The sequence below is a fragment of the Falco naumanni genome, chromosome 4 (assembly GCF_017639655.2).
Source record: "Falco naumanni isolate bFalNau1 chromosome 4, bFalNau1.pat, whole genome shotgun sequence".
Classification (NCBI taxonomy): domain Eukaryota; kingdom Metazoa; phylum Chordata; class Aves; order Falconiformes; family Falconidae; genus Falco; species Falco naumanni.
In genome coordinates, this window is record NC_054057.1 from 30705282 (window position 1) to 30730949 (window position 25668).

A 25668-nucleotide genomic window follows, 5' to 3' on the forward strand; every position below is an offset into this window, starting at 1 on the left:
AAAGAAGAGGAGAAAAATGAACTAGCTCCACATGATTGTTTAGTTTACCATGCGTGGTGTACCATATATATCCACAATGAAAATGTCCAATTTTTGTGTTGGATAGTATCTTTTCTTACCTGCTGCAATTTCAGCCCCTGATGGTATAGCTAGGAAGACTCTTCACTTCAGTAAAAACTTATATGGATGGAATCCCTCCTATATGAACTCTGGCAAACTGAGTTCATCTATGTTCTTCAGACACGGGACTAATGAGTAACATTCCTAGACTTCTAAGAGTAAGGACTATTATTAGCATGACAAGAGATGCAGAAGCAATACTTTCAGTGTAGTAATAACTAGTAGAGCTTATACTCCTATTCATACCAAATCTAAAAATATTCATTGGTGTTATTTGATTCTCTCCATCACTTTAAGTTTAGTGCATTGTTTCAAATCCATCACAAACATTTCATGGAGGTAACCCATAACACATTAAAGCAATAAAACACGGCATGGTAATATGCACACACCAAAATTAAAACAAAAATTTAGGGGAGTGAAAATCCCAACTCTATTCCAAACCCAAATTAATCTCTTAAGTATTCTCTAATGTTTCACTGCATCATTCTGTATCACTGGCATTCGTGGCTTAATACCACATATTTAACAAGTTCATAGACTATCTCGTCTTTGAGTCATTTTGGGAAAAGGGAACTACCATTAGTCTTTACTCAGAGGTAGGTGTTTCTCCAGTCACAACTGGATGCCTGTCAAGAAAGAATAAACTAACATTTCTTGCTTTTACTGAGATGATAGGGCTCTAGCATAATGGCTGGTGCCTGCTGTTAAGTCACAGTGATAGTGGAAAACAGCCTCAGGGATTTCTGTCCTCAACTTCCATGAATTAATCTTTGTTAGGGTCACCTACAATAAACTCTGACACTCGAACACCCTGAACCACAACTCCTATAAACCATCACAATAAATGGTGATGTTAAAGCTGAGCAGACAGGCCTACCCAACCTGAGCATTACTTAATGTCTGACCAACGTACCTAGAACCTAAGAAGACCATCCTGAAGCAAAGTGTTTAAGACTAGTCAACCATTTTAGTGAAAAATTACATGAGGACTCCACCTCATCACCTACTTGCCAAAGCACTCCCCAAAGCAGTAGCAGACTTCCTTAAGGTCTTTAATCTTTCTGAATTTCACAAAAAACTTTTGCATTCAGGGACTGTCATGAATTATTGGATTAGATACTAAGGGGTAATTCTCTTATCTTTAAATTCTTTTACTTTGTGTACACAAAATACTCATTAGCTCTTGAACTAACCTTTCATACCCCAGTGAAATAGCCTACAGGATTATTGAGCAGAGAATGTGTAAACACTCCAGGGTGAATATAACATTTTAGGGTGAAGCTCTAAAAAGTGTGTCAAACATCAAATGAAATCTTTGTCAATTTTTTTCTCTAGCACATGCACAGGACATAAGCAAGATGCTTCTTCTGTGTGTCAAGTCTTAATAGACTCTGGAAGAAATTTATCTACCAGAACCATGTAAAACAATGCCAAAGGTATGACATAAAACACACATGATAAAACAGGTGAAACTCAACATACGTTTTTCAACACTTACCTACAATGACATGCAAGTATGAAAACACTCCATTGTGTTCAGATACCACACTTACTTTACATTTGTAGCATTCATGTTCTCTATTTACACTTCAACTATTAACAAACTGAAAATCATGGAACACTTCTGTCTCATTAACTAAAATTTACAACTCATTACATCATTTTGTCAAAAATCAAAAACATACATCAGAAATATCTTGCAGAACTGTGTATGAAGGCAATAGCACTTAGAATTCCCCTTAGGGATCTGATCTATAGGTGACTCTATGCACACTGAATATGAGGCATGTAAGCAATCTTTGATATTTGATAGTCAACTATTTACATCATTTAAGTTATGCATGTGCATAACTCCCTTGCTGAATACATGCAGTTTTGATCTGAGTTCCACACAGCAATAGAAGTAAATGAATAGCACAACCCTTTATGTAAGTATTCCACACATCTATAGCATCTTTCATCAAAGAATCTCAGAGCAAGAAATAACCCTTTGCAATCATATTTGTAAAAATAAATATAAACATAAAAATATGCCAATATGAAATAAGATAAGATTTCCCCTGAAGGTGTTAATTATGATTTGGAGGGAAAACAGTTTTGCCTTTTTCAGCATTCCACTATCTGTTATACTGCCTCAAGATATACATTCCCTATGGCATGATACTGACTTTGGAACCACTGTCACCACAGAGCAGATACTCTGAGGCAGCTGCTATGCAATTAAGACTGAAAAAGCAAAGACCTTGGTCAGTCCAAAATGCCTGTGTAGAGGGCTGATAAGGTCTCAGTTGCAGGCAACAAGAAAAAGATTGTGAAAAGCATAAAAGAGAACTGTCACATGTTTATTTTTTCTAGTGATCAATCAGAACTGAAAAAAATCTGGAAATAAAATGCCTACCCACACTATGCTTTCCCAGTTGGTTTTTTTTTTTCCCATATACATGTAGAAATTATGAGGAAGCCTAAGGCTTTGAGATCTTGTGTAAATTTCTACAAATAGCAACAGACATGCAAGAGAAAACCTGAAATACTGTCTTTTTAGGGACTTTCTAATCTTTTTAGATATGCAAAGAACCTGTGTCTGTCTCTGTAAACAGTGACTTCAACAGTTAGAGAAACATTTATTGGTGACTTAACGAACAGCAAGACTGCTATCTTACTTGAACAGAAAAACTCTGTAAAGAGAACTGACATTCCACTTCCTTACTTACAGTTCTGGATGTTCATTTTATGGCTTGCCACCACTGAAGTAATAAATTATGTATCTGGATAAAATGAGTGAAATACAATCCTGCAAACACAAGGTTCTGGCTAAAAGCATGCAATCACAGCTCAGAGTGCTGCAGATACCATGTTAGCTGCAAGAATGGCTCTAAGATTTTAAGTATTTTTAGCTTTATGTTGTCTTTTACAGATCTTGCACTTCCATAGTAGGAAGTTCTGTATTTTTTTGTAATTTTGCTTTTACAATCCACTTCAATTTGCAAAATGTTCCCTGATTGCATGTATTTTGCTTTAAAACACACAATAGTGAACCTGCTGCTGGTCAAGAAAAGATATATTAAACCTCTTTTGCCTGCATTAAAAACAAAATGCTTCAGAAACTTAGAAATTACTTCAAAAAAAGGGACAATTTCTCAGTTAATTTATATTACATCTATAGAAGACTCAATCACAATTTTAAATTAAGAAATTTTACTTATTTACTCACTTATCACAAAAATCTTTCAGTATGATTTCTACCACTCCAATAACTTAATGTTCTCTGGAAACTCTATTATGAATTTCAGTCATAGAAACAGATGAATTTTTTTCCCCAGCAGTTAAATTTTCAGGTGAATTGCACTTCTGTAATTTTATTCCAATTTGTACGTATCTTCTTTCTTCAATAAAAAAGATGAAACCCCCACTTTTCTTTTCAAACATATGATTGGCATATTTACTGCATAATTGCAAACCACTGCTGTGGTTTCAGATGTTATACCCCTGCACAGAAATGATGGATTAGCCTACTCTTTACTTGCTTTGAGGCAAAAATGTTGCCTCTGTTCCTCTTTATCCAGTTAAAAACTGTGTAAAATTCTTCTCCTAATATGTGTGAATTTAGTTTTTGCCCCACATGAAATGCTTATATGTGAACATACACACATATGCACAGTAACCAAATTATGAGATTGATTCAATAAAAAATGTAAAAGGCAATGGAACTGAAGCAAATTATGTATTCACAGAATGCCACTGTGATTCATTACATGTTACTATGAAATGAATATGAAAAAGATGTAAAACCAAAAATCCCGATGTTCTTAACTCATGCTAAGACACAACATAAATTGACAATGATGTTAAATATGCTCTTCTTTCTGTGTCACTGACTAAGAAAACAGAAAATAAAAGGAGAATAGCATTAACAAGGTCAGTCTAAACAAGAACCCAAGAATCTATATTGAAAGGCTTCCTGAAGAATCAACAGGTGCTATCAACACAAAACAAGAATCTTTTGACTCCATAGGGACTGTGGAAAAGCATGGAAACCTCTGAAGCACCTGACATTCAAGTGCAGCCAAAAGCAGCTTCAAAGTGCCATTTGGCTGGATCAACAAATCTCACTGCAAATATACAACATTTTGGATGACACTGAAGTCTGCAATCATCAAAGTTATTATCAAATATAATTTCTTCTGGACAGATCAAGCTTTATCCATCTAGCATAATAAGGAAAATGGGCTTCAGAACAAGAACAGAACCAATTTTGGCATGTGATCCTCTTTCCTCGATCTCTCTTGCCTTTTCATCCTTCACAGAAGAAATTAATATGCATGAAAAAAATGCAGCGGGGAAACACTGGCTGGGCAAGAGAGAAGGTACTAAATGCAACAGACTGTTGGAGTAGGGGAAGAAGTGCGCAATGATAATGTCAAGAAGAAAGGGGAAAAGAATTCTAAAGGTTGTGTTTGTTTTTTGAAATGTCCTACTTACCTATCCCTCAAGAGCCATGGGAACCCAAGAGGCCTTATTTTGGTCCTTATAATAATGCAAACAAGAAAAAAGTCCAGAAAATCAGCTACAGTTGACTAGATTAATGCCTGTGCTCTTTATGAATGGAAATATGAAGACCAGAATATCTGTCACACTGAAAAAAAGGAAAAAAGTGGGAATGTCACAGAACAACCTCCCATGACCATGCTTGTATATAACTGCTGCAAGAAAAAGTCAGAATTATGTAACCTATGTGATGCAAGATGATTGTGGATGCTTGAGGTGCCTACCTCAAGAAGAAAAATTCATTTTGGGCATCTGATAACAAAGAAGCAATGTTGAGTGTATGGCAATCTGCACAGAGCGGAAGAGTCAGGGCAAACTTGGAAGTCCTGAAAAGACACAACAGACAAATGTATGCTGTCAGGAATTAGGTGTAGAGAAATATTTTCCAAGAAATGTAAGACCCACTGAAAGGAAAAGAAACAGGTAAACACACTTTCTGAGCCAACGGATTTTCTAAAAAAAATCCCACATCATAAACAGTCCTGAAGACAATGAGACCAACACTTGTCAGGAGGAAGGCAGTTAAACTTCTAGCTAATGCTTTCACTGATGGCAAAGGTCTCCATTCCAGAAGTTTTTAAGCAATGTGTATAACTCTTCATTCTTTCCTTTTTTTACATGACCAGTTCCTTCATTCCTGTGATAATACATTTTTTCCTTACAGAAGCTTTTTGAGACATTGTTATTTAGAAGGCACATCTGTATGTTTCCATTTAAAATGTTTTCCTTTGTTTACCATCACTCTCTCCCATGTTTCTCTGCATGGCAGCAGCTGATGTGATTTCTGTTAATTGCCGTAACTGACAAGACACCTCTGCATGTAAAGTGCCTATTCTCTATTGTACCATCCAATTTTCCAGGACTTTCCTGCTATTGCAGTTATCAAGGATACCTGTGAACTTTGCCTTTGCTAGCAGGGATCACTTCACTCCTATTGTATGACTCCTACTTATGATGTCTCTGCAATCCCATATGATCATTTTACCCTAGTCCACAGCTGCCACTACCTAAACAGCCCAGCTGAGACATAACAAACTTCCTTCCATGCTGCTGCTTCTACCCAATCTACTCCTCAGAAAAGTCTCCATATGTGCTTTACTTAGGTTCCTCTTAACATAACTAAGAGAAACCTAAAAAGCTGTAAGTTCGCTTCTCAAAGATATAAAGGACAGCTGAAAAAAAATCTGCAGACTCTAAAGCCTCTGGTCATTTTAGGATAGTCTGCATATAAATCACGCATTTTTTTCCTAAAAATAATCTCAGAGGACAGTGTTAGGGCCCTTGGTGCACCCACCCTCCTTAAGTTTAGTTGGCTAAGTTAAGAAGTTTAGCCTGCTAAGTCCAAAGTCAGCTCTTTCACTAATACTACCTATTACAAAGAAAGCTAAAAACAAGGGCCTGACCCTCCTTTCCTCCTTTTCCCTTGGGAGCTACTTTTAAGCAAGGTCTTTATTGTTGACCCCCTATGTCTACACTTGGTTGGGTGCCTCCCTGACCTTCACCCACACCCATTGCTCAGCTTCCTGGCTTGCCCTGGGACCTGCTGCCTCTCTGAGACCTTGCTAGGTGACCACTGGATTATGCCTGACCCCAAGGGCCCGTTCCTGACCCCGACTCATGTTTAGCATCCTGTCTTCTTGTCGGTGGGGCTACTGTTCTTGCCTGCCTTCATAGTGTGCTCTGCTCCAGCCTCCCTTCCCTTTTGGAGTCGCTGGCCCTCACTGCTTCCCAATAAGCACCAATAAGCTCACAAGAGTTTTTCAGACTTGTAAGGCTATCTTTACAGTGAAATATCCAAAACTTTCAGATGAGGACAGGGTGTAGCAATAGTTTTTAACTACACTCAAGTTACAGCCTACAGATGTACAGTGAAGCCAGACATGGCAACCTGAGACATACTTCTTGGATGACAAATGTGTGACCTGATGCCCAGCAAACCCTCCCCTCCTGGGAATTTTCTGATCAACCTGTCTCAGCTCCTGCCTACAGTAACACCGTAAGATAAACTGGAACATGCCGGCTTCTCCCAGTGAACTCACCGCTGCTATTTCAATCTCTCCCTCCTAGGATTAAGGGCAACATACACCATAACTTGGCAGGCGTCCCGGCCAGCCTGTGGAGAAGCAGCCGTCTCCCGGCCGGGGCTCGTACGAAGGTGGAGGGCCGCGGTCCGGCCCGCCTTCCCCTCGCCTCCAGACACTTCACTTCCTCACTGGGACAGGGCAGCCCGCCCCGGCCAGCGGCGGCCAGCACGGGCCGCACACGCGCAGCGCGGGGTGACCGGGAACCGGGATGGGCGGCGGCGCCACAGCCGCGGGCTCCCCACAGCTCCCACCGCCCCCTCACACCGCCCCGCCCCGCCCCGCGAGCCCCCAAGCCGCGCGCTCCCCGCCGCCGGCACCGCCCACCCCGGCTCGCCGCAGGCTGGCGCAGCCCGGCCCGGCCGCGCATGCGCTGTGCGGTTCACTGGCGCGGCGGGCATTAAAGCGCTGGTGGTTGTGGTGCCGTGTTTGTGCGCTGCTGTGTGCCTGCTGGCTCCCTACGGCCTGCCCCGAGCGGGCGGGCACCCGACCCCACCGGGTCCGGGTGCACGCGGCGGGGCTGGCCGGCCGCGCCTGGGCCCGCACGGCTCCGCTGAGCCTCGCGCAGCGCGGGGTGGGTGAGGAGTTAGGGCCCGGTCCCCGCTGGGGGCAGGCGAGCGGGCGGGCGCTGGATTCTTTGGATTGCGGACGTCGCGGGCAAATAAAACACGCGGGCGGGCGGTTGCGCGATCCGGGCCGCGTTCCTGCTGCCGGGGGGGCGGGGAGGGCGAGGAGCGGCGCCCCGCGCAGATGGAGCCCAGCAGCGGGAGCCGCGGCGCCGGGCCCGCCGTCACGGCGGTGGCGGCTGTGCTACCGGCGGGCGGGAGCGGGGAGCGCCTGGGTGGCGCCACCCCCAAGCAGTTCTGCGCCGTGCAAGGGAGGCCGCTCGTCAGCTACACGGTGCGGGCGATGGAGAGGTAACGAGGCAGGCGCCGCTCGGCTCCCGGTCCGCGCCCTGCGGCCGTTCCCGCCGTGCCCCCAGTCCCCAGAGAGCCGCTGGCAGCCGCCCTCGCTCAGGCCCTGGGCAGCCCGGCGCGGCCGCCCTTCCGAGGGCTTGGTTTTGCGTTTCGGTGGGATCTCTTCTCCCCGCCCGGTCAAAACGTGTAGTGAGTGACGGAGTGGCCGGGGGGGACGGCCTGGTGCGGGCCGGGGGCGCTGGGAGCTGTGGCCGGGCAGGCTCCGTCGTCCCGGGCGGCCCTCCTCTCGCCTCAGCCCTGCCAGCGCCCTGAAGCTGTGTCACTTGCCATTTTTGCTGGGTGACTGTTGGAGGCCCTCACCCTCAAAGCTCCGGGGTTTCTGCAACTGCAGTGGCTGGTTTGGTGAGCTACGGGCCTACCACAGCCATTTGAGACAGTCATAAAACTATCCAGAGGCCTTGAAAAAAAGGTCTCTTCAGCCATAGCCACTGGAGATGGTTTTACTAGCGTCCAGGGGCATTGAAAATAGATCCGCTCTTCATAGTGGGATGAACTCAGTGGCCTACAGCTTTGCGTTATGCTTCACCATTATAGTTCATGGTGGAGCGCTGTGCTTCAGGAGGAAGCTGAAACGCGCCCTGGACTGTGTTTAAGGTACAGTCATGGGGCTGGATGCCGACAGCTCACATAGCGTGAGATCGCATGTGTAACTTTTGTTTGTGTTGGAGCAAAGCATTAGAGTAATGGGATATCTCAGCAGTCAGGTTTTCCCTTTTCATAAGACTGTTGGATTCTAGGCATGTGACTGACAGTTAATATATTATTGTCAAATGTTAACATAATGTAAGTCTTGTATCTAGTGTCACTTGAAACACTACAGGTAAGGAGTGGAGTGTCAGATGTATTCTGGATGTTTTGCAGTAACTTGCAGAAAAACAGACCTTTAGATTTTAGAGAGAATGAATGGGAAGGAGTGGAAGGTGGTGAAAAGAAATGGAATTGCCAACGTCTCCTAAAGTTCTTAACTCATGGAAACTTGTACAACATCAGAATTGGGACTCTTTTTCCATTCCCACCCAGAGAGGCTTCCCTCAGGTCACTTGTTACTTTATGAAAGAAATATTGCTTGTTTTCTTTATTTAACTTTCAACAGCAGCCAGTCACAAAGCTAAACACATCAGTAAGCAAAACCTCCAATCCAAAGCTTGTCACAGCTGTAATATCTGCCAAAATGTCATGGGAATCTACAGAGAAGAATAATGTCTTCACTTAGTGTATTGGAGACCTGAAAAGAGAACAGAGTGAGGTTTGGGAAGGAAATGATATTCATAGGAAAATAAAACATTATTCATTAAAAAAAAAAATATCTTTCATATTTGCTGCCAGTGAGCTCTGGGAAAATAACAGTTCTTTGAGCAGCAGTATTATATTTATGTCCTAAGGCTGCAAAAAATTAAAGGTTGAATTCTAGTTGTACAGTCCAGCTGGGCGCTTGATGCCAAGCTGATTGTGAGAACAACAACCTAGTGCTTTGGCTTAATTTCAGTAGTGCAATAACTAGTGCCAGTGCTCTCACAGGCAGAGCTTTCTGCCATCTCTGTACTGAGTTGGATTGTTAGCTGGTATGTGTGTGTATGGGAGTTGGGAACAGATGTACTCTAAAGCTCAGAATGGCTTTCATTTTAATCTCAATACTTCTGACTCTGAAATTGCAAAGGAGGTACCTTGTTCTTTGTGTGAATACGTGTGCAAAAATGTAATATTGAGGAACTGCAGTTTATCACATAATCTGTCACCCCGAAGTGGCATGCTTTCTGTTTATCTTGATACTGTCTTCTGATGTCTGTTGTTTACCTGCTGTAATTGAATGAGTCATTGACTCACTAGCCTGTAATAACTTCTACTGAACCGGTTATCTCAGCTACTGAAGCTATTTTTGAGGGTTTTTTAATCTGTGAAAAAATGTAGCAACATATAGACAGAAATACAGGAGCAAATCAAGATTTCGCAACATCTTTGCATGTGGTTATTAAAAATCAGGAGAAAAAGATTTTTACACTGTTCAGCTGAAAGTAGTGAGAATCTTAGTGGTGTGGAAAAGCTGGCAGACAAGACAAGAGCAGACATGAACGAATAAGCAGTGCATCCTGTTGGATAGGATGACAGCATGTAGAATGTTGGCCTGCCAATAATAACCAAAGATGATGCCCTTAGGAAGAGGAGGTGAGAAAAAATACGATGAGGAGAAATGGTTGGTTTTTATTGCCAGTACAGTGACGCTGATGGGAAGGTCAGGTCCTACCTTGCAGGTAAAATTGAAGTGTGTTAGAGAACTTAAATGACTTTTTTTGCCCTTGGAGTTGTTTCTGCTTTTGTTGAACGACACAAGGCTTTTCAACAGAACTAGAATGACATTCCTCCATTTTGCTTCTGTACACACTGGTAGGGTTCTTCCTTAATTTTAGTTTGTGTGTGTGTTTGTTTAGAGTAGAACCTTTCCAATTCATTTTCTGAGATGGGGGGAGTCTCAGCTCTGTGCGCATATGCACACACATTTTACTAAAGCTATAGAGAGGAAAACAGACCAAGGTAAAAGTTGATTTAAAAACAATTGTGGGACAAATAAACTGCTGCTGTTTTTGCTATGCTCAACTTTCATCAGTTGTTGAAAGTGCAGTGAGAAGTTACTAAAGAGGAAAGCGGAGTTAATACCTGGCAGAGTAAACTTTTTTTTATAAAGGTTTCAGGCAGTTTTGTTTACTTTGTTTACTGTAATGCAGCCTTTCAAAACAAGCATCACCTGGGGGAAGCTTCCAAAGAACTGCCTCTTCAGAAGTGTCTTCTGTATTCATTTGCCAAATATTTTTCCTTGTTGGTTGATTCATGCTCAGTGGCTCTACAGGTCACACAGTTGCGGTTTTGTTAAAAATATCTATTGTGATAGTTCTTTTTGTGTAGTTATCATTAGCTTATTATTGAAATTGTTTATGAACTAAAAATAATCGAATTGTTTTAACTTTATGAAGGTATCTTTGTTATCTTGTCTGATTAATAAGGAACATTTTCTTTTAGGAAAAAAATGAATGGCTTCTGTACATGAGATGTTCAAAACTTCCTTACGGTGTTCACAGTGTACCTGTGAAACTTTTCAGACTTAAAAGCTGTCTGCTTTTATTTTTGTACTGTAAAAGATACAAATGTATTTATATATTTTTTCATATATTAATGAAATATGTCATCAAGCTGTTACAAAGCAAAAGGAAGTTATGCTTGCTTTCTACAAATGCATTTTGTGCTTGACAGTTCTTTTTCTCATTTGATGCTTGAATAATAAGATCAGCGAAAGTAATGCAATGATTTATCTTGTACCTCTGAAGAGTTTCTGTGGCAGTGAAAGATCACATCCTGTGCTACTAAAGCCGTCTCAGCAGTGACTGCCTGGTTCTGGCCTTGCTTTGCTGGTACCACTGATGATTTCAGTAGGTTATATGTTAAACAGGCTGTTACTGGTCTAAGTAAGAGTTGCAGACACACAGATTTCGGGCTCTGCACTGGTTTGTATGTGAATCAACAGCTAGAGGGTTAAACCTCAGTCCCGTTTGTACCTGAGCGTGCCGTTTGGGTGATACAGTCTCAGAGCATAACTCATTGGTTATTTCACTTCCTCTGCAGTCTATTTTGTGAAGTCATGTAATAGCTTAATCTGTTCTTCAGTTAATGAGCTCCTTTTCTTTGAGTTCTAGCTCAGCTAATATAAATGTATGTACTTTTGTTTGAAATTTAATGAAACGATACTATTTTCTACTAGGCAGTTGGTTTATCTGTAGGTGATAAGAAGGACAGTTACAGGAAACAAACATATGGTCCTTTTCTGCCTCATTGTTTTCCATGTACTAATATTGATGTCCTCCCAAGGCAGTTGTAAAGTGATTATAACTGGGTTGTTAATTTTGTTTCATTTGATCAGACCTGACTTTCTGTTTCAGAACTACGGCCTATGTTGTATGGAAGCCCTAGAGGTCTGTATGAAGTGCTTGTTAAAGCACATTAGGGTAGTCTCATCTTTTTCAGGCCTTGTGCTAATTCCTTCTGAAGTGTGCGTTATCTTGCTCTAATATTACAGTTATAAAACGGAAAGAGTGTTTACTATTTTTGAATTGATTTTGAGCTGGTCCTGAGCTGCTTGTTATTCTAGTATGAAATCTTTCTGAAGAGTGTGACAAATTGAGGGAGGGGAAAAAAAAATCCATTTACTGCCAGATTGAGTGTATACTGATATCCTTCTACTTCATTGAAACAGTTTGAAACATTTCCATAAGCAGATCTTTAAAAGAGTAACCACCTGTGTGGTGCACAGTTCTCATTTGTGAGAATTTTTAGTATACTTAACTGGGTTAGTACTTTTCGTGAGTTTTGGCGGGACATGTTAGGCTTCAAAACCTAAGCTGTTCTTGTACCTAATCAGTCTAGAGGATACCTTTATACTCTTATATGAGTAGGTTGCATCTCTAAATCCCAGCTCTAATTATTGCACATTAGTCCAGAATGAGTTTAAGGATGACATACTCCAGTTTATAAATGTGTTTATCCAGACACAGGGTGGAGCTGTGACCGCATCCTGTCACTTTTCGGTGTATTGTATCACTGGAGGCCTTGAGCCATCCCACCCACCCTGTGCGGAGATTTATCTTAGGCTGGCCAGTACTTATGTTCTGTTCCCTTCTCAGAAGATGCTGTGTACTTACTACCCAATTGCTTCATAATCTGTTTCATTTGACTCCAGAATGGGAGATGTCAGTGCTTTTCTTACACAGTCACTAGTGAATGTGCAGACTGTCTACTGTTTCTGGGAGCCCTGTAAGGCTATAGCCTTTCTGCAAATCGAAGTGCAAAGCCCTTATTTTCATTTAGTCTGAAATAACTCTTCTTGAATTTTGCTTTATTTAAACAAGTGATTCTCAATAATTGAATTAATCTCAGTTCCTCCTTTGAATAGTTTGCTCTAGTTCTTAGTTGAAGTAATGCAGAGGTGTTAGGTTTTGTGGCTAAATGTAAGACTATGCCAGGACTCATTTGAAAGATTTGAAAACCTTTTGATAAACCTGCGGTGAGTGATGAGTTGAAATGAAACTTGAGACCATATGACTTCAGATTTTACATTTGAACAACTTCAGTTCTTAAATGCTGAGGATATGTTGGCTTGCCTGTATTTTCTGCTTTTGTTAATAATGAAATGAACATAAGGACAATTATTTTTCTTTTCAAGAATGCTAATAGCACTTACATTATCTTATTTTTAATGGTTATGTTTAAATTAATTGAAATAATTTTCCATAGATTTTTATTAATTACAAAAATGCCATACATAAGGTGGAATATGCTCTGTTGTTTCACATAATTCTAGGGGAGTGGTTTTGTATCACAGATAACTTTGCTTTTGGAGTAAGGATAGTTCCTAGGCAATCCCTTCTCATGTGGTGTTGCAGAAACAAATACCTTGAGCCTGTATGTTTCTGTACTGTAAACTTCTTACTCTTATTTTTCCAACTGGAAGTATTTACTACCTTAGTCTGTCTTGTGTCTGCAAAATTAGTTTCAATGGTTTTACAAGTTTTAGTTGAGAGCATATACCATACTTGTCTCCCTTTCTAGTTGGATGCGTAGGCTATGCATAAGTAATTTTATTATAATAAATAGTAAATTGTTTTTGTAACTGTTGCTCATATGATGAGTTTCTTGTCTGTCATGCCAGAGAACCTTCCTGTCATCTGTGTAGACACAGAAAGGAAATGCAATCTAAAATCCTTTTTTATGCTTTCTACATAGATTTGGGAAATAAAGCACTCCAAATAGCTCGATTTGAATTATGGTATTTCTGTTATTTTGAAGTACGATATACCTTGTGTGACTATAATTTGTATTTCTGAGTCCTTTAATACAAGTATGACTTCAGCCTAACTTCAGTTATGACTGATTTTAACCTTGTGGGTTTTAGGTCATTCTCCCCCTGCACCAGCCTTCAGCTGTAGAGCAATGCTGATACCAACAGTAAAAGCTTGAACTTCTCTGAAAAAATAGGCTTTTCATATTTTCATATTATGGCAGTTTTACCTAGCATAGCTATGGTTTTACACTTTGCTAGCTTCCTAGAGCAGAAACCTTCGTGTGCGTATATATATTTTTTTTTCCCCAAAGTACCAGTATGTTTCCTTATACTATTCAGGTGTCACAGTTTTGATTTGTTAGCAATCTGTCATTCACTGCTTATACCTATCTTGGCAGTGATCTTTGTTTCAGAGTTTTTCTTGATTCTCTTATTCACTTGTACACAGTTGTACTGGTTTTGGCTGGGGTAGAGTTAATTTTCTTCATAATAGCTAGTATGGGGCTATGTTTTGGATTTGTGCTGGAAACTGTTGATAATTCAGGGGTGAGTTTAGTTATTGCTGAGCAGTGCTTGCACAGAGCCAAGGACTTTTCTGTCCTTAATACCACCCCAGCAGGAAGTAGCTAGGAGTGCACAAGAAGTTGAAAGGGGACACATCTGGGACAGCTGACCCCAACTGACTAAAGGGATATCCCATACCATATGATGTCATGCTCAGCATATAAAGGTGGGAAAAGGAGGCGGAAAAAGGGGACATTTGAAGTTTATGGCGTTTGTCTTCCCAAGTAACTGTTACGTGTGATGGAACCCGGCTTTCCTGGAGATGGCTGAGCACCTGCCTGCCCATGGCAAGCAGTGAAAGAACTTGGTTTGCTTTGCTTGTACACATGGCTTTTGCATGCTTTACCTATTAAACAATCTTTATCTCAACTGACATGTTTTTTCACTTTTCTGATTCTTTCCTCCATCCCACTGGGGATGAAGTGAACAAGCGCTTGGTGCTTAGTTGCCAGCTGGGGCTAAACCACAAGAACAGTGTACCAAACAGTAGAACATGGAGTATTCCAGGTCCCAGGATTTACCAGTTTATTGGAGACTTGAATTTAGAGAAAGCTAGAACAACAGATTGTAGCTGATCGATTTAGAAGTTACTGAAGATTTATCCAACTTTTTTTGCCTCTTCTCTGCAAATTCGTTGTTGGAAGCAAGTTGCTTCCCAGAATTCCAGTTAACTTTGGTTGACATCCATTATTAGTATAGATCCTCTCATGTAGCTCTTCCTTTGGGGGTGGAGTGCTAATACATGCACAAAAACATGGACTTGATTATGTTGAGAGATTGATTATTTAGCCATCTTGAGTTCCTTTTGATATGAATTTCTCTGTTTCATGGAGATAGCTGTGCTTTTATTTAGTCCTTCATGTCTGCTTTCTCTGTTTTCTGTACTGTTTCTTCTAGGATAAGTTGGATATCCAACATTATTGTGGTGGTCTCTCCTGAAAATATTGAAGCAATGAAGTCTATCGTTGAAAAATATGGCCACAAAAGAGTTATGATAGTAAAAGGTGGAATAACTCGTCACCGGTCAATTTTCAATGGCCTGAAAGTATTTTCAGAGAATGAATTTTCCAACCAACTGCTCCAGAAACCAGAAGTAGTGATTATCCATGATGCTGTGAGACCGTTTGTTGAAGAAGATATTCTTTCAAAAGTGGTTATAGCTGCTAAAGAACATGGGGTACGTACTACACAGCAATGTGACTCTGCAATGTCGTTTATACTGTAGAGTGTAAAATCGTGATTGGTAAATAAGGATTTTTTTTTCCCAGCAATTGTATTAATACATTGATTTTAAAGTAGAACAGATTCAGAATCCCTATTACACAGAGAGGTCAGATGGGGGAGGGAAACATTTTTTAAATGCCACAGTTGTTATTTGCTACAGGGAATAATTATTGCCATAGAAACTATCAGTAATATTGAATTAATCAGCAATTTGTTAGTTAAAAGATAGGTTGCATGAATATAGTTCACCTTCTTTTCCATGCAGAATTCTCACCTAATGCTAGAGTAGTTCAGTTAGTGATTACTAATAATAATCAAAGGGAGTACTGCATTGATTGACTCACAAACTTTGTGTTTTCCTCTCAAACTTGCATGCGAATCCTGAGTAAGTGGCAAGAGACCTATCTCTGTATTAATGCTAAATTCTTCTAGAATCTGTAAGCATTGCAAACTACTGGGAAAAAGGGGAAGTAGAAAGCTTCCAGCTGTAGGTTTGAGATCCTCCTGGCCATTGCTGCATCTGAGGACTGGGAATATGCACAGGAACCAGAAAGATTTCTGAGAAAGTAAGTGATATGTGAAAGGGAAGAGTTGGTAGAAGTTGTTATGCAAGTAGAATAGTAGGGTTATTAAAGGCATGCACTAGCAACAAGAGGAATTGGTTGATAAACTGGCTGACAAGACAGGGAGGTAAGAAATCATGACTTAGCCACAGGCTTGTTTGTTACCTTTACCTTGCACTTCAGTTCTCCATTAATAAGGTAATAGAATGCTTTCTTACTTCAAGGAGATGATTTGAGGTAGAAGTCATTAGTGACTGCAGATTGTTCAGGTATTAGAAAGCTAGGAAAATCTGCCACTGCTTGTCTTTTTTCAGGAAATGAGGTAAAAGATAAGCTAATCGTCAGATGACTTGTGGCTTTTGACAGTGGAATAGAGTCCAAAGAATTAACTGTGATATTTCCTTAGCACTCCTCCACCTTTTTTTGAAAGCTTGTAGCGTAAAATGGGAATGTACAGCTTGTTAAAATATTGATTATGAAAATTAAATCATGTAAGGTCTTTCAGAACGCTGTTAGAAATGTAAATATATTGAGCTTCTTACTAGTAGGCCTGTACTTGGCCTTAATGAGATGAATAATTAAGATTGGCTTAATTAGAAATGGCAATAAAGTAGAAACTCTGCTCTATAGTTCTCAGTGATACAGAACGTAAGTTTCCAGTCATTAAAACTTAAGTTCCATTAGAATTTTAACAAGTTTTTTGACCTTTCTCATATAGCACAAAATAGCATTCCAGAATTGATTCTCTGCCAAAGATTTTAAAATAGATCCCCTTTGTAAATCTGTTTTGAATGTGATTCTTTGAGAGTAGTAGGAGAATGGGGTTAATTGTAATCATGAAAAGAGTAACTGTTTTCTGAATGTGTTTGTGTGTAGATGTGTTTGCCCATTATAGTATATCATATCTCATTTGTTCTTCTGTTTTAAGTTTTTTAACTTGTTCACTTTTTCTTGAAACTTGTGTGATTTTAATATAATATTTTTTCCTGGTTTTCTTTTTAATTGAGTGTAAGACATCTTCAGTGAAATAGTCTCCACTGACTACCTCAAGGCGGTGTTGTCTAGTTAATCTGAACTTCTGGCTGGCAAATATATCCTTACCTAGATCACTGAAATATCGTTTGATCTCAAAAAGGTGATCTTACACATTTGTCATAGTTATTTTTTTCATTGTAGAATATGTCTGAAATGTGCATGTTATTTATTGGTTCTCTGGTGGTTTCCCGTGTTGGCTTAGATCCACTGAGTTCAGTGAGGCAAGGCCATCAGAGAACTGGACTCCAGAAGATGTTAGCTATTGATGTTACCTGACAAAGTAATTGAATTAAGGAACATGAGAAGAACTTCATTTTATGTAAGAAATTGGAAAAGCTTCCTGCCAGAGAGAGGTGGCTGTCTTCAGTTGACAACTATAGAATTCTGAAGGACTAATGACTGGAAAGCTAAGACACTCTCTCAAAACTAACATGCATGGTTTTGAATATCAGAAAAAAATTGATCAAGAGAGGCTATCATCTTTAGTTCTTCCTATAGTCACATTCTTTGCATATCTATAAGGGAGTAAATTCTTCAATCTTTCAGTACAAAAAGTAATTACTTCCTTTTGCATTATGTAGAAAGGCACAAAACCTGGCAGAAACATCGTATTAAATCACTAGTGTAACAGGGGTAATGCTGTATTGTTGTTCATCTGCATACCATATAGATAGCATAATTATGAGAAGCTTTAATGTTCTTTAAAATGGCAATTGATCAAGTAAGTTACTGCACATCTAGCTGCCAATTGTCAGACAAATAAACTGCTTTATTACACTTACTAATCATTTTGTTATTTGCCTGTAGGAATCAAAAGGTGCACCTTATCCAGAACTAGTAAATTATGCCTTAAATCCCCCAAACAATCCCTTGATTATGTGAAAATATTACTTTGTAACCAATTAAATTCCATTTATGTTTTTTGGGTAATTTTTTAATTAAAATTACATGTTTCTAGAAACAAATTCTTTATTGCTTGTAAAAGTTGGGAAAAGTGGAAGCTTTGGAAGGCATCAGTCCAAAGCCTCTAGCAACATCTCATTGCCAACATTGCATTTTAAACAACATAACTAAAAAGAAAAATGCTTACAAGGGAAAAAATCAGGAAGGTGGGGGGAGAATTTGTCAGTTCTGCTACTGAAAATTGGAAAAAAAAAAAGGCACATATAGTCAAAGACTCTTTCTGTAGTTAAACTAGATTTGAAAGTATAGTTTATTTCTTTGAAAGGACTGAATCAAACAGCATTCTTAAAAGCTGGTTTCTGGAAGCTGTCTAACATAATTACTTTATTCTCAGCTTTAGCAAAGATCTGAATGAAGCATATAGGCCAATACAGATGTGCAGGGCTACTCAATCTCATGGACTCTTATTCATATACACAATCAGTGAAAATAATACCCCTGGACAGAAAACAATACATACTATACTCAGTTTGTTCTTGTCTCTGAGTTTACTCGAACTCAATGCTACCATTATCAGTCTTTCTCTATTGGAAGCTTGGAGCAGAAAACATACACGCTGTTCTTTCACCCAGTTACATGAAGCATTTTATTTTGCTATCTATGATTGAGTTGCATTAGCAAAGTATGGTGGGTGACAAACCAAAAACCACCTCTTTTTTTCCAGGTGGAGGAGGACTTCAGTGAATAAATAGGCTGATCTGGTGTGGTATACTTGAATGGAGACAGCAATGCTACAGCAGTTCTGCTCATTCTGTCCTTCCTTTGTTCTTTTTCTCTTAGAAGCAATTATCTTTTTGTGTTTTCTTATCTCCTCTGTTCGTACCATATATGGAATATTTTACATGTGAACTTTTTCCTCTTTGTTATGCTCAACCTGATTTTAGCCAGCTGTAAAGGCTGCATCAGTAACAGACCATCTTTGATTCATATTTATACAGTGAGTCATCTGAAGTCATCCTGTGCTTGTGTTCTCAGAGGTTCTGCTTTCATTCTGTGCTTGATACTTTGGGGGTCTCCTGCTGTCATGTCAGGCACTTCTGCAAAAGCAGAATCAAGAACTGAGGACATGCTACTGTCCTGACATGAATGTTATTCCGCTGATGGAATGAGTTCTGTAATTTAGGAGACTGACTTACATCAATGTAAAAATACATATTGATGAATTATAGGGGTGTAATACAGCAAATTTAGAAGAAAACAATTGAAGAGCTACATACTCTTAACCATGCTGAGGCACATGAAGGAGAGAGAGGTAATTTGAGACAGCCAGCATGGCTTCACCTGGGGGCAAGTCCTGCCTGACCAACCTAGTGGCCTTCTGTTACAGAGTGACTACATCAGTGGGCAAGGGAAGAACTATGGATGTCATCTGTCTGTGTGTCTGTAAGGCCTTTGACGTCCCCCACAACATCCTTCTCTCTCAGTTGGAGAGATGTGGATTTGATGGGGTGGACTGTTTGGTGGGTGAGGAATTGGTTGGATGGATGCATCCAGAGGGTAGTGGTCAGTGGATCAATGTCCAAAATGGAGATGGGTGCCAAGTGGTGTCCCTCAGGGGTCTGTATTGGGACTAGTGCTGTTTATTGTCTTTATCAATGGCATAGGCAGTGTGGGGTTGAATGTACCCTCAGCAAATTTGCAGATGACACGCCTGAGGGATGGGATGCCATCCAGAGGGACCTGGACAAGCTCAAGAAGTGGGTCTGCATGAACTTAATGAGGATCAGCAAGGCCAAGTGCAGGGTCCTGCACTTGGGTTGGGGTAACCCCTAGTATCAATACAGGCTGGGGGATGAAGGGATTGAGAGCAGCCCTCAGAGGACTTGAGTGTACTGGTGGAAGAAAAGCTGGACACGAGCTAACAATGTGTGCTGTCAGCTCAGAATGCCGACAGTTTTCTGGGCTGCATCAAAAGAAGCGTGGCCAGCGGGTCAAGGGAGGTGAATCAGCCCCTCTGTTCTGCTCTGGTGAGGCCCCACCTGGAGTGCTGCGTTCAGCTCCGGGGCCTTCAGCACAGGAAACACATGGAGCTGTTGGAGAGGGTGCAGAGAAGGGTCAAAAAATCGATCAGAGGGATGAAACATCTCTACTGTGAAGAAAGGCTGAGAGAGTTGGGGTTGTTTGGAGAAGTGAAGGCTTTGGAAAGACCTTATTGCAGCCTTGCAGTACTTAACCGGGGCTTATAAGAAAGATGGGGACAAACTTTTATCAGGGCTTGTTGTGATAGGACAAGGGGTAATGGTTTAAAATTAAAGGAGGGTAGATTTAGACTAGATGAAAGGAAGAAACTTTTTGCAGTGAGGGTGGTGAAACACTGGAACAGGTTGCGCAGGTGACAGATGTCCCATCCCTGGAAACAGTCAAGGTAGGACAGAGCTGTGAGCAATCTCATCTAGTTGAAGATGTGCCTGGTCATTGCAGGGAGATTGGACTAGATGACCTTTAAAGGTCCCTTTCAACCCAAGCTGTTCTATGATTCTACATTGTTGTGAAGATCAGAAATTATTCAGTAGGAAACTTTTCTGAATGTGTGAAGAAATCAAGTGTGGTTTTGCTGCTGTACAGAAAATAGGTACAGAGTGTATTATTCCTTTTTCAACTCTGTGGTAACGGATAACTATCAGAAACATAGTAATGTTTCCATAGTTTATGGGATTATTGGTCCCATAGAAAGTTATAACCTTCTTGGCCAAGTTGTTAATTGTTTTCTGTGTTGAATAGAGAACCAATATATTGTTAGCAAATACTTGAAGTCTTTGTCCTAACAAGTTATAGTGTTTGGTGGTAGGAAAGCACTGGTAAGGGGAGAAGCAACTCTGCCATTTCCCAGTTTCAGATTAAGTGATTTAGGTGATTTATTGCATTCATTAGGAGGGATGCAACTCAACCAACTGAAATACATAAATCATCAACAGAAATCTGAATTATAATCTCCCTTTCTTTTTTGTAGCATTTCTATGCTGTACTAATGGAGCCAGCTGTGCCTAATACAACTAGTATTTAATCCTTTTTTAAAAAGTGGCTTAATCCCACATTTTTTAGCTTCTGGAATTCTACACATACAGTAATTTTTACCTTTTTTTTAGGTAGGATTAGGTTATCCTGTAAATAGTTTTTGAGCATAGCTTCCTGTACTTAAGGTTGCTGAGGTAATTTTTATGCAATGACTGTAAATTGTACCTCCTTTAAATTCAGAGAAACTATATATATGACACTGCTATGGATTTGAGGCTAATTGAAATCTGTATGCTTTATCTGAGAAAATACGACTTTGGAAAATGAAGCAGCTTTTAGAAAAGATGTGTGTAGTCACTGAGATTTCTCCTTCCTGCAGCAGATCAAAGGAGTAAAGAATACTTCCTTAAAATAAGGGAAATAGCAGTTTTTCCAGCATGTGTGAGGAGCTGAATAAAGGCCTTGGATTATTCTAGCCACTTCTACATGGCAAGATCTGGAAGGGATTCTTAGCCATATCTCTCTGGCTAAGGGTTAGACGTGCACACCTCCCTGAGTTTTTCCCTGTCTCACCAAATATTGCATTGAAAAGAAATTTTGAGTTTTCATCCAGAAATGCCCCCAGCTGCATTTTGGCTGAGTTTGTGATCTGGGTGGTTGTGGCAAGGACAACACCAGCCCTGCAGGTTAGGCAAAGCTCCTGAAAGCCAACTTGGCCCGTTTCATATGCTCTAAGTTTGCTGGACTGGTTCTGCGCTTATACTCCTGTTTGTGAGAAGGTAAGTGGGTTGTGGTACAGATAAAACTAAAACTGCCTTGAGGAGCATTGGAGCATGTAGGAGAGAATTCATTGAGGTATCAAATACATACATGCATGTATTTGAGCCAGACTTTCATGGTAAGGTATAATGATCCATTTTGCAAGATCCTTGATGACAGAGGTCTTAGATGAAGCTTGTATAAAGAGGTGACTTAAATTTTTAATCTAATGGGCTGTGAGAGGAAGAAGCTCGGGTGCAAGGTTTCCAGCAAGGAGAGGACACAAGCAGTTCCAAGAGAAGCAGCTGAGTGAATTCAGAAGGCAAAAACATTTGATCAGCAGGTGCAGAGTTGCTTAGGGAACTGCGTGACCACAAACTATAGTGCCTGTGGTTTTGGTTGCTCAGGACTGTGTGTGGGGGAAAGAGTTATTAATAAAACATTGCAGTTTTGCATTTGGTTGATTAAATTGTGCAAGAGTCCTCCTACAACACCTCAGGATTTTTTTTTCTCGTTTCTTCATAATATGATGCAAATTGTGTGTTTAATGATATGCCGTGGATCAGTAGCCTTCACATCATGGTCTTGTTGATTTTGTAATGATGTAGACTTTCTGGAGGTAAAATGTAACTTCTTAACTGTAATTGTAACTCTTGTGGCAGTAGTTGCAAGATTTCTACTCCAGTGAATATAAATGTGAACTCCTCTTTATACTGACTTACTCTAATATGCAAAATCCTTTGTGGCACACAGCACTCTCACTGATAGCTTTTGCAATGTAAATCAGTAATTAGGGTATGAAAGATGGCTTGCTGACTGCAAGATATATTTCATGTTTTGTTAATGCAAGATAATACTACGCAGTCAAAAGAAAAAGTCTTGTTAATTTTGGAGGCAAAAATGATTGGTTTTGTGATTAGTTTTTATAGCGAATATTCTGTTTAATTTTTGCCACCTAATTTGCAGTATAGCACTAATTAGAATAAGAAAGTGTTGGTAGCTCATCTTATGTTGAATGAATGCCAAAATTTAAAGCTGTAAGTATACTTTTAAATATTGCTAAAAACTGTTTGTTGTTAGTATACTGGCCACATGATTTGCTTTGGAATGTTTAAATTGCTTAGACCGAATTTTACATCTTATAGAATCCATCACGATTGTGTATAATATACAACTATTGCTGACAACTGAAAACATTAAATATATTGTAAGAAAGTCTTGAAGCACTATACCAGCATGTGCTGCTCTTTAGGTGGGGGATGCTATGTGTGGTCTGGGTCTTGTATTTAGTATGGGTCTTTGGTAGCATTATGCAGGCTCTATACAAACTTTGAAGTACTTTAAAAAAATATAATCTATCAAGAAGAAAACAAAACCTTAATAAATGAGAACATGTTGTTAAACATAACCAGTTATTGCACTGTGACAAAAATTAGCTGAATATGTTGACTAAAGTAATAAGACCTTATTTGGCTAAAAATACAATAAAACATATTTTATTGATTGCATTTATGGAAAACACAAAGTTCCTTGACCATTCTTGAATTTCTCACAAGGAATACGCTAGGAGAAATACTGGATAATTTGTATGACACCATTGAAGTTGTATCCTGCTAACTCTTGTAATTTTATTCTTTATTACATTAAAAATAGTTCATCTGATTTATGGCAGTAATTCATGATACAAGTGTAACATAAATGACATTCGTAAGACTGACTTTCAATCTGCTTTTTAAAAAAAATCCAATTTTAATATGAAATCAAAGTTTTACATAAATAGTTGTATCATTGTTGTTTGCAGTACCACTCTGTTTTTTCTTGGTGCATGTGTCTGGTCTTGGTTTTGTTTCTCCACGTTCAGTATGTTGAGCTTGTTTTCAGTTCTGATGTTGAAAAATCGCAGCCTGTGATATGCTGAGTTTGGTTCTGCTTTCTTCCTCTACCTTATATATGTATTTTCAGTTGCATATTCCTATTGTTCTGTCTTTTTGAGGGGAAACTTTCTGATTTTCTATGAGAAATCTTATTTTTTTTCATAGAACAACATGTAGAATTTAGCATGCTGTCTATTAGATCAAAATGGTACTTACACTGATGCTTAGAGGTAAATGCTTTAAATACGAAGAATAGAAATGTAAAGTAAAAATGTGCAGTCTTAATTTTTGAGCAACAGTTTCTGTTTTCAGTAATCGTCTTGCGTTTGCTGTAGCAAATTGGGGCTCTGACATGTCTTGATATACATGTACTATCCCCAGTTACTCAGATAGTATGTTCTGATAAAGGTGACCTCATTAGAAGAAATGTTTTCTTTTTCTTAAACAGTGTCATAAATATACATTACGTTTGTTTAAGGCATTCTGTGTCTTTGAAGTCAGTTCAATGTACAACATAGTGTCAGGTCATTAACATTGGATCAAAGTGTATATTAAATTTCTGATTAAACATCCCCTCTTTTGCAGCTAGGAATAAACACAATTATAACTTCTTCCTTCCTGGTGTTGGTTTAAGATTAACATGTGCCCAATTCTAGCGAGTTCGACTGTTGCTTGTAGCCAGCTGGATAAGCAGACTTTAAGGAAGTTAGGTGAAGTTTAGCATACAAGGCTTTTTTTCATAGTGTTCAAAACTCCTTACATCTGTTCTAATTAACTTTCTTTTTGTCTGGCTGATTATTAGTTTTAATATCTGTGTTAGACAAGGCTTGTTTAACGTTTCAACCAGTGCTGTCCTTGGGCAATTAAAAGCTGCCAGTACAAATATGTCAAGATAGCTGGAATTAGACTGGTTGGTGATACTGCCTACACAGAAGAAATTTTAGTGGGTATCTCACTAATGAGAATCAAAGATCCAGAAGCAAATTTCTAGTTGGATACACAACCCAGGCTGCAGATTTTACTTGTCAGTAGAAGAAATAGAGTAGAAGGCATCCTGTCCCCACCACAGCTACATGGTAGAGTCTGGGTGTGAGTGTGGGTGAAAGTGTGATATAGCGTGGACTCAAATTTGTGTTTTTGCATGACAATGAGAGTGTAGCTCTACCTTTATTGTGGTCTGCTATTCTTTACTGAGTCATCCTGGTTGTCCTGTAGCCCTGACTGCATGCCATATCTGGTCCTTCAAGAGAAACGTGCAGCTGAGGTACTGTTTGGGGTTGTCTTTTGGACGTGACATTAACAGAAGGAGTTGTGGGGGTGGATGGTGACAGGTTTAAGTTGAACCCATGCAGCCAGACTGCTGCTTTGCCTTGCTGTGGCAAGTAGGTGGGTTCTGGGTGCAGCATGACGTTATAACTGTGTGGTTTATGTGAAGGCTTGAATCAGTTTGGTTTGGAAGTTTGGCTAGTTTGGGCTTGAACATTTGTTCGCACCTAAGTTTAGAAAACTTTGCACATATAGCCAAATTGTAGTTATCAACTGTACTTCTGTATAGGAGTGGTAGCCTGTACTTTGTGTTACTTTGTCTGTACCCCAATCTTTTCGATCCAAAAAAAATTGTTTTGCCAGGATTTATGTAGGTTGGAGGAGGAAATATTTCCATCTCTGCAGCAGAATCATAAAACTTCTCATATATTACTTCTGGTTATAGGGAGGATAAAATGTAGTCCTAGACAGCAGCTAGATACAAAATGCAGAAAAGGAAAAGAAAAAAAGTAAGAAATAAAGATGCAATATTTCAATGCAGTACCTTGAATGTGCATTGAAAGAAATTCTCTAATTGTTTTATTTTACAAAGATGGTTGTATGACTTTGTCTTATTAGAAATTCTCCCCTTCGGATTTATAATATAAAAGATTTGAAAAGATCATTCTCTTAAATATATGAAATATTTTAATCTTATAATTGAGTTTTTTAATTTTGCTTTGAGGATTCTGATTGATAAATTTGAAATAAGAAATCTTTCACTAGAGACAATTCTTCCAACTTAAATGCCAATTACTGAGTATGGTTGAAGCATGTTTATTACTATAGATACAATTGGTTGAGTGCAGATGTCTGAATAGAAGAAATGCATGTTTCTACCCGTTTCATGCATCACAGATACTGTGTTTATTTCTG

General features: G+C 39.6%; 1 protein-coding gene and 1 long non-coding RNA gene across 4 annotated transcripts in view; one reads left to right on the plus strand and one right to left on the minus strand.

Moving 5' to 3' along the window:
- The window catches only part of LOC121088057, a 45725-nt gene extending 38782 nt beyond the window's left edge, over positions 1–6943 (minus strand). Inside the window, exons 1-2 of the long non-coding RNA XR_005827814.1 lie at positions 6708–6943; positions 4893–4994 (exon numbers count right to left, since the gene is read on the minus strand). This is a non-coding gene — a long non-coding RNA (uncharacterized LOC121088057). The remainder of the gene's footprint in view (positions 1–4892; positions 4995–6707) is intronic.
- A 247-nt stretch (positions 6944–7190) lies between these two features.
- The window catches only part of CRPPA (CDP-L-ribitol pyrophosphorylase A), a 125508-nt gene continuing 107030 nt past the window's right edge, over positions 7191–25668 (plus strand). For 2 of the 3 annotated variants that reach the window (XM_040592562.1, XM_040592563.1), the window contains exons 1-2: positions 7465–7666; positions 15012–15291. In XM_040592562.1, coding sequence (XP_040448496.1) covers positions 7500–7666; positions 15012–15291 — 447 coding nt within the window. In that variant the 5' untranslated portion in view covers positions 7465–7499. Of the gene's footprint in view, positions 7324–7464; positions 7667–15011; positions 15292–25668 lie in introns of those variants that run through there. The other variant, XM_040592564.1, reaches the window with a different exon arrangement.